The 12523-nt window shown below is 37.2% G+C and overlaps 1 protein-coding gene across 7 annotated transcripts in view; it reads right to left on the bottom strand.

The window, feature by feature from the left end:
• ARL15 (ADP ribosylation factor like GTPase 15) overlaps positions 1–12523 on the bottom strand; it is a 255678-nt gene that overhangs the window by 156189 nt on the left and 86966 nt on the right. For all 7 annotated transcript variants that reach the window (XM_048290887.1, XM_048290886.1, XM_048290888.1 and 4 more), the window contains one exon: positions 10798–10857. In XM_048290887.1, the coding sequence (XP_048146844.1) occupies positions 10798–10857 (60 nt within the window). The remainder of the gene's footprint in view (positions 1–10797; positions 10858–12523) is intronic.

The following is a 12523-nucleotide window of genomic DNA, read 5'->3' as shown; positions in this document are numbered from 1 at the left end:
AGTGAAGAAATAAACATTTGCTCCATCTAATTTAGGTACGCAACTCAAGAGTATTCAAATCTCGCCTAATGGAATTACTCTTGTCTTTTTACCAGTCACACTGGAACCCTGAACACTTTGTTTCTGTATCTGCACCTAGCCCAAACACTGTCAACACATAAACACACACGCTTTTTCCTACAGAGAATACTGAAGTCATACTTAATCAGTTTTTTTCTGCAAGAGATCTATAGAGTTGATTACTTCAAGGCAAACGGTCACAGGACTAAGTCAAGACCTTGCTTAATCTCTCTGTTAATTTAACCAGACTCAAAATAACAATGCACAAATAGGACACGTTTTATTTTTTTTACCATCAACACCTGAAGATTATTATTATATATACAGAAGAGGGATTGCATTGAAAGCTAGTTCTATGTTTCTGTAGCACACGAATATCTGTCAAATGTACTTAGAATTTTATAGCATCTGTGAGATGCCCCAGTCTTTCTGAACAGCTGTCTACTTCAGAACCAAGTAGAGCATGTTGCCAGAGGGACACTATTTACACAGCCACACACAGCAGTGTCGCAGGCATCTGAAGTATCACATTACTTTAAAAACTAGTAGAGAATCATTTTCTATGAACTTAAAGGCCAAGACCATGATCAGTTCTTTGAACATATTTTTTCTTTCCTAGCAACATAACATCTGTCTTATTTACCCTAAGCATCAGTCAGCTACTTTTCAATCACATGTCACTGCTAGAACCTGAGTCTTATCTTTGTAACCATACTCACTCTAAACAGAAAAACTGTGGTGAACTGCAGAGCATTTGACCTCTTGTATCCAGGCACATGGAAGAAAGCAGCTTATGGATCCCTACATGGGACATTGAAGCCAGAAAAGGAGTACACTGATTTGTCGACCTTATGGTCCTGCCTTTTTGGTTCAGGTTCTTTAGCAGCTCAATTTTTTTTCTTCATGTCAACTGTCCCAAAAGAAACACCACCAAAGTACAGCAGTCCTTTTCTCTCCAGCCCTGGTCAGCCACCACGGCACAGTTATAAGAACCAACTTAAAACGTCCCATGAAACTTGGTATTTTCCTCAGGATCTTCCATTACTCTAATGACATGCTCTGAAATTGCTAACACTTCAGCTCTGAGGAAATCACAGCCTAAGGTTTAAGAATAAAAATAATTTGCACTAAGCAGACAAGAAAAAAGACTGATAAAGCATGTACCTTAGGGTGCCATTTCAAACCATTTTTCTGGCAAATGCACTTGAAAAATAATTCTTGGCATCAATAAGATATCAGCAGCTGGATGTCACAATTTCTACAAGACAAATAACCTGATATTCTTTTGCCTTAACTCTTCATATCCAGGGAATAGAAACTGCTCTCAGTTTCTTTCCTCAGAGCAGTGGAATGGAGTTATCCTGAGTTATCCTGGGCAGGAAACACTTGCCTATAAATAGTGTTTCAGCCATCACACTTTGCAGCATGACAAATGCAGCCTTAGAAACCAAGCAGTTTTTAGCTGCAGTTCAGCAAAATTGTCCTATTAATTAATTTTTTCATCTATTCCAAGGGTTTCAAAGACAGGAACATTCAAAGCCTGAGTTCTTTGGAAATCCACAATACAACTTGTATCCATTAAACATCCTTAGGATCTCAGAAGACTGATGTGATAAACCAGGAATTCAACTTAACTAGTACACAAAACATCCCATCAAACAATAGTAACACAAAGAATTAAGCACTTAGGTTTGCCAGTCTGATCTCATGTGTTTCTCTGAGAGCTTCAAACCATATGCATGTTTCTTCAACCAATAAACTGTCTAAACTAAGATTTTTAAAAAAAAAAAAAAATCTCCAAAACATCAGAAAAAGATAATTCACGTTAGACCTAAGGAATGTGCTATGTGACAGGTTCGCTAAAATGTGATCTTCAGGGTAGCAGCTTCCTCAAACACAAGCAAGAGCCACTACTTACGGCTAAGGAGTGGGTTGAGTCCTGTGATGTGACTAAAACATGCAATTTACAAATAAACTAGGGGGAAAAAAACAACAAAACCCACACTTCGGCACAATCACACCACTTATTCTAAAACAAAAAACAGTATTCAATCAAACATAGGCTTGAATCACTTTATAGCAGGAAAAAAACAAACCCCTCCTTACAGAAAAATGACAGGATGCTGCAATTCAAAACCCCAACCATTTCACATTATTACAGGCCAGGTTTACTCAACTAACTGTAATTTTAAAGACCATAATTTTAATATCTTTAAATATCAAATAAATATTTTTTTCTTTATCAGTCAAAGGAACAGTGTGTCTATATTAACACTGTTAATTATTTGTATCAGTGCCAACAGTACCCCCTGGGAGCTGGGAGGAAGATGTTGACTTATGTGCAGTTTAACATTCACCTGAACCAGTGCACACAAGTACTACTACACACTGCTATAAATATTATGCAAAACACAGAGCTGCAAGATCTTCCTTTCAGCTATGAATACTTGTATTTACATCTTCATTCATAGTGGTTTCAGGCTACCTTCAATTCCCTCCTTTTCAGTACTTTCAGGAGAAAAGAACACAGCATTACAGAAAAAATTGGCTGAAAGAAATTTACATGTGTCAAGCTTGTTACTTGTCAGACTTGCAGCAGGTCTCCATCAAGAGCACAACAAATGTCACAGAGCCCTTGCTTCAACACAGTCTAGTCCGCAATTGAAAACTCTTGTTAACCTCAAAATACAGGTCTGGAAAAGTTAAGAGTCTCAAATGGAGGGAAGAACATTTTTTCCCTTCCCATCAAAAACAGTTAACTTGGGGACATAAAAGAATGCAGTCTGCAAACACCTTTTGTACCACTTCAAATATATCCACTCACCTGAAATGAAGACACCTACATACTTTGAAGGTTTTACAGGTAATTAAAGTATTATATAGATCATTCCTCTACTGATATTAAACAGAACATTTTTAATAAAGCATAAAGGTGAAAAAATGCCAAGGACTATGCCGCAAAATCTTTTTGTGAGAAACACCGGCCCATGGGTCAGGGAGTAAGAAAGAAGGGTAGGGAAAAAGAAATCTCCTATCCATCTTGCAAAATCTGTAAATACACCCTACTCTCTCACTCCAAGAAAATCTTTGGAAAATAAATGTTTCTAAATTTATGTAGCATTTTATAACTTCACTTCCCATCATATCTGCACAAGCAAAACCGATAGATTTTCCTGAGTAGTCAAGAAGATGCCTGAAATCTTAGAAATACATTCAAGAGATGTGGCTGCTCTTTATCTATCACGGGCAGGTTTCCCAGTATTCCACCCTTGAAGAAATACTGTGTACAATTTTTTTTTTTAATGTGTTAGCACCCTTTTATTACAAATAAATTTATAAATACTGTTTAAGATACCTGCTAGGAATGTGCATGGAATTCGTCCCTTTTGACAGACACATCCACACAGAGATACAGAAGTTTTGCATGGGTGTAATGTCAGTCACCATGCTATGGCTAATTTGTATGGCTACTGCAACAACACAGATCCTAAACCAAAACCTTCTCCAGATTCAAAGTCCCAGGACTTCTGCTTCCTAGGGTCTAAGACCAAGTGATCACAGCCTGCTTTCTCTACGCTTTCAGGCAGTGCCCTCCTGCAATGCACAAAACATGGCAGCAGGAAACTGGCACTTTTTCCCCAGAAAGAGGAACATTTTGAGACTGCCAAATCAGCTATATTCACTGCAGCAATTCAACTACAATATGAGAAAACAGCACAAAAGGAAAATGAAAAGAAAAAAGATGTTGAGGAAAAATTTTTCTGCCTTTGTATTCAAAACATAAAAAATCAGAAATGTATATAAGTTTATGCTGCTTAATTTTATTTTTCTTACCAAACCAAAGTTTATGGAAACCATCTCTGTCATCTCTTGTCTGCCTTCCAGGCCTTCCCAGAGAGATTAATCTGGAAGTCAAGCCTTCAGTATTTTCCTTATTAGCTAACTTAAGTGCTGTTTCCAACTCTGAATCTCCACCTTACTCTGATATTTAAATCTGTTGGAACAACATTCAGGTTTCAAGCACTTGGAAGTTTTAAAAACATTATACTTACACTTGCCTGCAGAAAGTCAGTTTGATCTACTTGGATGTGTGCATTATACTACCACGTTAAAATAAAACATGCAATTTGAAGCAAATATCTACTGTTCTAGTCAAGAACATAAAATTCATTATAAAGTTCATAAAAAAATTTACAAATTAATTTAAAAGAAAGAGAATGATATATGTTCCTTGCAATATGCTTTAACATCTATTTAAGCCTGACATCTGAAGATTTAATAGTTTGCAGCAGGTGGCACAGACAGCCATTCTCACCCCTTCTTTTTCTTTCTTTCTATGAGTTTGGGGTTGTTCATTTTTTAAATTCTCAAACACACAGTAACCTTTAGGGCTAGCAAAGAATGGTTGGCAACAAGAAAATCTTCTACCACTTTCCTCTCTACCCACTACCCTATCTGTGTCCTTCTCCCACATCTGCTAGAGGACTCTGAGACAGCCAGGATCTCAGAAGCAGCAGCACATCCCCACAGCAAGACTGCTGCCAGCACCCAGGAAAGGTGAAATGTACTCTCCCCTGAGCTGCAGTCACAGTTTTGGTAACAGTGCAGCTAACCTCAAATAAAGCTCAAAACACATCTTTCTCCATGGCACTTAAAACTAGTAGGCAAACAAAAGAAGCAGCAAATCTACCACAAGCTGTGTATTTTTGTTTAGCCCTTGTGCTAATTGGCCCACAGAAGTTTAAAGCTTTAGCTTTTGGAAGGATCATGGTCTTTCTAAGAATCAAAAATAAAATTTTTTTTTTTTGGAGGGGATATTGTTCATAAAATAGTTGTATAATTTCTGATGCCTAACTATGCTGCTACAGTCTATCCTTTGATTCTGCCTGAAGAAAACAGCATTGAAAGCCCAACAGGCGACAGAGACTTAAGCAAACCAAATGTTCTGCTTTTCTCTCCACAAAATATCTCACAAACAAAAACAACGAGTCCCCACCCACAAAAGCTTTACTAGGAAATTCTGTGTTTTGCTTATCCTATTTACATAGCTGTGATAGGTGTTGCGTGCATGGTTCCTACTTGCAGTGAGACAAACTGTGGGATGTCTTTTCACACTGAAAAAACCTAATTGTAGAAAAAGCACAATATTTCCAAAGGACAATGGTAAGATCACTATGCTGAATAGAGCTTCCCCAGGACTCAGGTTAAAGAGGTCCATAAGCAGGAGCAAATGATATCTCCCATCTATGAAATGAGGAAACTATGTGACAGAGCCTGGGCTTAGGCACCATTTGAACAGCAGGCTGAGCATGATTGATAGCAAACAGATCTAACTTTAATGCTTTTGGAAGCTGAATGTCTCTGTGCAACTAACAGCGTGGACAGCTCAACAGGGTCATCTAAAAATTTCATCTGCTAAGACATTCTGTAAACTGATGCAGCTATGGCGCAGATGGCATTGCATGTACTCCACAACCAGATTTCGTAGAGGTGTCAACTGCCTTTTAGTCAAGTACAGTATGGAGATTTTATTGCTTTGTGTTAGTTCATCCCTGTGTAGATGACTTAGGCTGGCATTTACTTGTAGGATCAGTCTTCTGATGACTAACTTGACGAAATGTTAACTGCTCTGACAGCTATGTTGCTAGAAGGATGTTCAGTACTCCACTCCACCTCCACAGAGCAAAGGAAGAGAGAGATTTCCCACAAATATTTAAATTTTCAATTCTAATTAATAGAGCAACATTATTTTCTCCCTCGTCCATCATTTTTTTCATCAGGCAGATGCTACCTGACAACTGTTGCTGTCTTCTCCAGAAGTTCATATTTACTATTCAAGTTGGACTGCACAACAGTGTGGCTTCTCCTCCTACTCTCTGCTGGTCTTTACTTCCAAATTAAGGCAAAATACACATGCTTTGTTTAACCAAAACTATTTAAAGCTATTTGTTCTCAAGCTGTCACCTAGACAATTAATTTAGTTGGCCTAAGAATGTGAATTTATGACTTCGGTAATCAAGTTTAAGAAGTAGCAGCAGTGGGGTGGCAAGTTCTCATCTCTTTTCCTGGGCATGTTCAACCAACTGGAGACAAGAGCATTCCTGATATTACCCGCTTTGCTTTTGCTAAGCACTTAAAACATTTTTGTCTTAAATGAAATTTCCAGTATGACTACACAACACGTAGCCTCTATGTTTGAGAAATGGCTTTAGGGTGTATCACAAAACCTAACACAAACATATGACAATATATTTTAATAAATAAAAGAGAGAACATTACTAAACCCTACAGCATGCTGTTGGTATGAAGAAGAGCTGCTCACATCCACAATCATTCTTTTAAATTTGACTTGGCTCAGTGTTTGGCATCTCACTTGTTTCTAAGCCTGCATTTACAAGAAACTAAACTAAATTATCAAATACCTTATTCTAAAAAAGACAACTGGAAATTCTTAGTTGACTACCAGGATGGACCTTAAATGTTGATATAGGCCTGAATAAATATCTAAACCACAACTTCATATTCATTTCAACAGTATTACAACTGCAAATGACTAAAAAAATAGGGAATAAATAGTGATTTCAGCCACTGTGTCTCCAGGCTGGAATATGTTAAAACCAAAGAAAAAGCTTCCTATTGCCTTTACACCTCCATTATCTATCTTGAGAACCAACCTCAGCATTCAGCGTCCCAAACTTTTTTCAGCAAAACACTGTTAGAGTCTTCTGAACAACAAACATTACTATCTGCCTTATTCTTCCAGTCTTCTCCCACTGTTCTGTATGTTCATCATACACAATTTCATCCTTAGTTCCCACAAAAAATTACTGCACTGTAAGAGGAAATCAGCACAACTGTAGTTTCTTGATTACTCAGCTCAATTGCATAATAAAGAGGGATATTTCCAATTGTCCTGGTAATAGTAAATTCTGAAAGAATGTGGACTGGGGCATGGCACATCTCCACAATAATTGGAATTATACATATTATCTTATAGACCAAATTTTGGGGGGGAAAAAAAGGGTAATTTTTTTAGTTTCTTGGGATCAGGAAGGGATTATTGGTATAGCAAAATAGCAGCTTAGAGAAGTGGCAGTTCAACTTGGTCAGCAAATATAGCAAGATTTTCTTTTCAAGTAATTCAGGAAAGCCTAATGTTAGATTTGAAAGCTCTAGATATATTCTTACTTTTTCACAATCAAACTCAAGGTTTTTAAACAAAACATTTATCATTTATGAAATTGGATAAAACTCTTACTTTCTGTTAGGAAGGAAAGTTCATGTCTCAGGAAACAAAAACAATAAAAAAACCAGAAACTTGGTTAAATTTTTAATATTCTGGTATCATGTAGTTCAAAGAAAAACTGCAAAGAGAGTACAACAAACTTTGCTCCCTGTCTCTAAATCTTAAAGGAGCATGAAGAGATAATTGGTCCTTGAATAGATTAAAGAAGAGAGACTATGTTCTATATATTTTGTCTGAAAATTTACAATCCCTGCAGAAATGAAGAAATAAAGCCTGGCTTCATTAGCAGGTTTGGAGACAACCAGCACAGTAAAAACTAGCACTATCTTCAACCTCAAGGAAATGAAATGATACTTCAATGAAACACAAAGGATGACTACACAGTCAGCATCTGTTTCACATAACTGCTTGGCTGCTGAATGTAAGAACCTTATGCAGTATAACTTCTGCTGTGTTTTAAATATTGGCTGTTAATATGATACTGTATGATGATATATGAAGCTTTCTGTTACCTAAACCTAAAAAGACAAAGCACCAAAAATTAAAACTATATAGAACTTCACTCTTTAAATAACATATAACAACAGACAGTGGTTGTTAAGAACAGATGCCTTCCTCCAAGTCTGCAAGATCAAATGTCTGGACAAGACCTCCACACTACAACAAAGAGAAATTATATAACAATAGCATAACGACTGAAGGTAAAAACCAGAAATAAAACAAAAAAACCCCAGCAATCCAACAAGAACATGGCTTCTCTTCAACATCAGAAGCAGAAATTCCAAAATAAAATTTAACAGTGATTATGTATTTAAAATGTTTTGCTTTATTTTCATATAGGAGCAAGAGAGAAACCATGCCTGCTCCAAAAAGCTCAGGTTTTACCCTCATCAAACAGGAACACATTTCTCAGCTAAAAGGTTAAACGCTGACTAGAGAATCACAGAATGATTTAAGTTGGAAAAGACCTCTAAGATCATCAAGTCCAACCTTTGACCTATCACCTTGTAAACTAGATCATGGCACTAAGTGCCATGTCCAGTTGTTTCTTGAACACCTCCAGGGATGGTGACTCCCTGGGCGGTCATTCCAATGTTTAACAACTGTTTTCATGAAGAAATTCTTCCTGATGTCCAGCCTCAACCTCCGCTGGTGCAGCTTGAGGCCATGTCCGCTCATCCTGTCGCTTGACAGGAAGAAGAGAGTGCCCCCCACCTGGCCACCAACTCCTTTCAGACAGTTGTAGAGAGTGATAAGGTCACCCCTGAGCCTCCTTTTCTCCAGGCTAAACACCCCCTCAGCTGAGGAGTTCCCTCAGCTGCTCCTCACAGGACTTGTGCTCCAGACCCTTCCCCAGCTCCCCTGACCTTCTCTGGACTCCCTCCAGCAGCTCAATGTCTTTCTTGCAATGAGGGGCCCAGAACTGGACACAGCACTCGAGGTGTGGCCTCACCAGTGCCCAGTACAGGGGGCAATCCCTGCCCTGGTCCTGCTGGCCACACTATTGCTGATCCAGGCCAGGATGCCATTGGCCTTCTTGGCCACCTGGGCACACCCTGGCTCATGTCCAGCTGCTGTCACCAGCACCCCCAGGTCTTTTCCAGCCCCTCTGTCCCAGCCTGTGGTGCTGCCTGGGGTTGTTGTGACCCAAGGGCAGGACCCAGCACTTGGCCTTGTTGAACCTCACACCATTGGCCTCAGCCCATGGATCCACCCTGTCCAGATCCCTCTGCAGAGCCTTCCTGCCCTCCAGCAGATCAACACTCCTGGCCCAACTTGGTGTCATCTGCAAACTGAGAATGCACTTAATCCCCATGTCCAGATCATCAATAAAGTTACTAAACAAAACTGGGACCCATAACGAGTCCTGGGGAATACAACTAGTGACCACCAACTTTTGGAACAAAACAAACTTTTGGAAGTTTGCTTTTGCTCTCTTACCTAGACAATGAAAAGGTAACAGAATTAGCATTTTTCTGCAATATTTCATAGAAGAAAACAGATTACACAGTTTTTAAAAACAGACATGCAAACATCCATAGTCAAAGGAAAAAGAAAGTAAAAGATGCAGTAAAAAATTCTGACAATCTTTCTGTCTTTGAGGAGATAAATTGATGAAAAAACAAATCAAATATTCTGGATTACTTCTCATCATGAGTCAAAACCCTCCAATAAGATAAGATTTCTCAAAACACACATACCTGCAAAAATAGAAAGTTGTACGATCAGAAAAGGTTAAGAGACTTTAACAAGGATCTGCTATAGAATACACAGATTCAATTCTTGATTAAAAATTATATTTACCTACATGAATTATATATTTCATATAGCTTAGGTAGCAGAATGTATAAACTAGACTGCAAATGATTCATCCTATTTTTAAAAAAAATCAAAAAAGTTACATTATGACTAAGTGCACATTATGCACATAACACACTTAAGCAGTCTATCCCTGAGGAGTGGTCCCTTTATGAAAGAAAATTACTGGGTTTTTTTTACAGAACACATGCTCAAACAGGAACAAATATGTTTAAATCCATGAACTGGTGGTAGTAAAGAGGAATTGCTACGCTTTCCACAGTTGCTTACCTCAAAGCCTTCTTGAAACAATTTCACATAAGACAACTATCATGCAACTAGATCTCCTGAAACTTTCCTCAAGAACCAAGTCAAATTCTACCCCAGATAATTTAAGAGAGGATCCAACCTTGCTGAAAAATCTAATAAATATCCTCAATATAAAGTCTACTATATTTACATAAATAATAAAGAAGATATACAGAAATTATAGAATATAAAGAAGATCTATGTGGGTTTTTAATTAGAAGAATATTAGACTCCACAAGAAATCTCATCAGGAGAGTGTTTTCTTCCTTGTAACAAACAACCTCTTGGTCACTTGAGACTCAGAGTCAGAACTGGGAGCCAAATAGGTTGCCTGTATATGGAAAATTAAAAAAAAAATCCCACAACCATAAAACAACCATTGTTCCAAAATCTAACAAATCCAAAAGAGAACAGTTCACAAATAATATAACTCATTAGAAGTTGGTTGCCTTTGCAACACTTTCAGTGGTGGAGTAAATATATTGGTTTTGACAAATGTTCACATAGTTACCTGAGCCAGTTCTAATAAATGAAAGTTTATACATACAATAAATAGAAGGAATACACACTTCCTTGAGCTGCCACGTGAGCCATACTAAAATTACAGTCCAGTTTGTATTTCTGTATAATTTAACCACTGCAATCCAAGAAATTACATTAAGGACATACAACACACACCTTCCACTCCTCCTGCTTTTTACCCTTTGTTTTTCGAGGTCAGGATTTGTACAGCTTTTCCCAACTTTCTCTGCTGAGATTTTTAACTCCAGCTGCACTGATCTATCATTTCAAAATTTAAAATATCTAACAATTTAAAACAACTGACAGTTATGATGAGATTTAGACATTGCACATTTTTATAACCAGATGAATAAATGCCGTACCTCCAAGTTCTTTTACGTTCAAAATTGCATTCTGGAATGGCACTGCTTTTATACTAAAACCTAAGAAGAGAAATAAAGAGCATTAGTAAGCTTTTGTTAAAGGGGCCATTTAGAATCAATTGCATATGTTCAGAAAAAACAACTCTTTCCATTAAGAACTAGGATCTTGCATGTGAAATTCTGTTTCAATATGTTTAGAAAGTCAGTTATAATGGGATGGGAAGGGGGTAAGAGGTGGAGGAGGGCCATGGAGGGGGACGAGAATAAATCAGTATAAGAAATGAAATTGCCAATTATAAGTACCTGGCACACAAATTCAGCACAAAACTTCCATCCAGACCATCTACCAGAACATACTTCTATAAAATCATCTTTTACTGAATGTGGAGCTAAAGTGGGTAATTCAGACTACCAGTAATACGAGGTGATCATTCTGCAAGTTTCTTCAACGTTGTTGAAGACAACATGCAATTCAAATCACTGTTTTCTTCCATTTAAACTTTATAGATTTTGGTTGCACCTGGATTATTAATCCTGTCTATAAATGTTATTAACTTAAAGATCCTTCTACAGACCTTAGCTGGATGTATTAAAATGGTTATAAGCACACTGGAAACATCTATGAATACTCTATCAACCTGATTTTTGCTTAAACTGAAATAGAAATTAAAAATCCAAACAAAAAGAAAACCACCCACCAAAATGTGATCTTTACCCTTAACTAAAAATTCAGATAGACAAGAGAAATGGAACGTGAAAGGCTTCCAGCAATATACCAATGCATTATATACTAAATTTTGCATGTTAAGTGCATACATATATATAAGTATATATAATATTTTATATAGGGAAAATTATGTCTGCTCTTTGAGCATAAAATATCCAGACAGACATTAAATTTATTTCCATCTAGAACAAGTAGTTTCAACATGATTACATATCTGTGAACTGAGTAAAGAAGTTTTGAAAAAATGTGTTTCCCTTCACATTTGTTAGCTATCCTTTAACAGAAACAAGATGTTTTTTCGCCCTGGTTAGACCAGTAAGACATTACAGTACTATGGTCAGGGCTAGACGCAATAGAGGAACGTACAAGAAAGTCTGAAGGGAATAATTATGAAATATTCTGGGCATTGCTGTCTGAAAAGAAATCCTAAACTCTTCCTAGAAAGAAGGAAAAACTGGGATGGACCTGACTGGCATTGATGAAAAAACACAAAAACATAGGTTATAGTTTGAAACCTGAGTGGAGAAGTTGTCACATTGTATTCTTGGATTCTCCACAATATTGTTTGATATACCACATTTAAGTGGATTTATTATAAGCTGAATACCCTAGATGTGCATCATTTTGGTTTGCCTGCCTAGTATTGTCCAGAATACTGGTGTTCATTCCTCAAGTTGCCTAATTATATAATGGTATTTTATTGCATCTCTCTAGAAAAACAAAATCAATTTAATTTTTTCTTAATTATATATTCATTACTTCCTTTGATAGCTCTATACTTCTATTTATATTGCTGTGACTGTTTCTTTCAGGGTCTAAAGTGTTAAAGTACAATTTGTACAAATTCCAGAGATAAAGCTCAAGAGAGGGGAAAAAAATAATTTAAAAAAAAAAAGGCTAATTACTCTACAATTTTCTTCAAACTTTTTGAGTTAGTCACCTTCTCACAACCAAGCATCAGATCTCTGTAACGTTGCCAATAACACCACCATAGAGGCC

This window comes from Corvus hawaiiensis, chromosome Z, assembly GCF_020740725.1.
Source record: "Corvus hawaiiensis isolate bCorHaw1 chromosome Z, bCorHaw1.pri.cur, whole genome shotgun sequence".
Taxonomy (NCBI): domain Eukaryota; kingdom Metazoa; phylum Chordata; class Aves; order Passeriformes; family Corvidae; genus Corvus; species Corvus hawaiiensis.
Note: the sequence above shows the minus strand (reverse complement) of the source record. Positions and strands in the feature narration are given on the sequence as shown.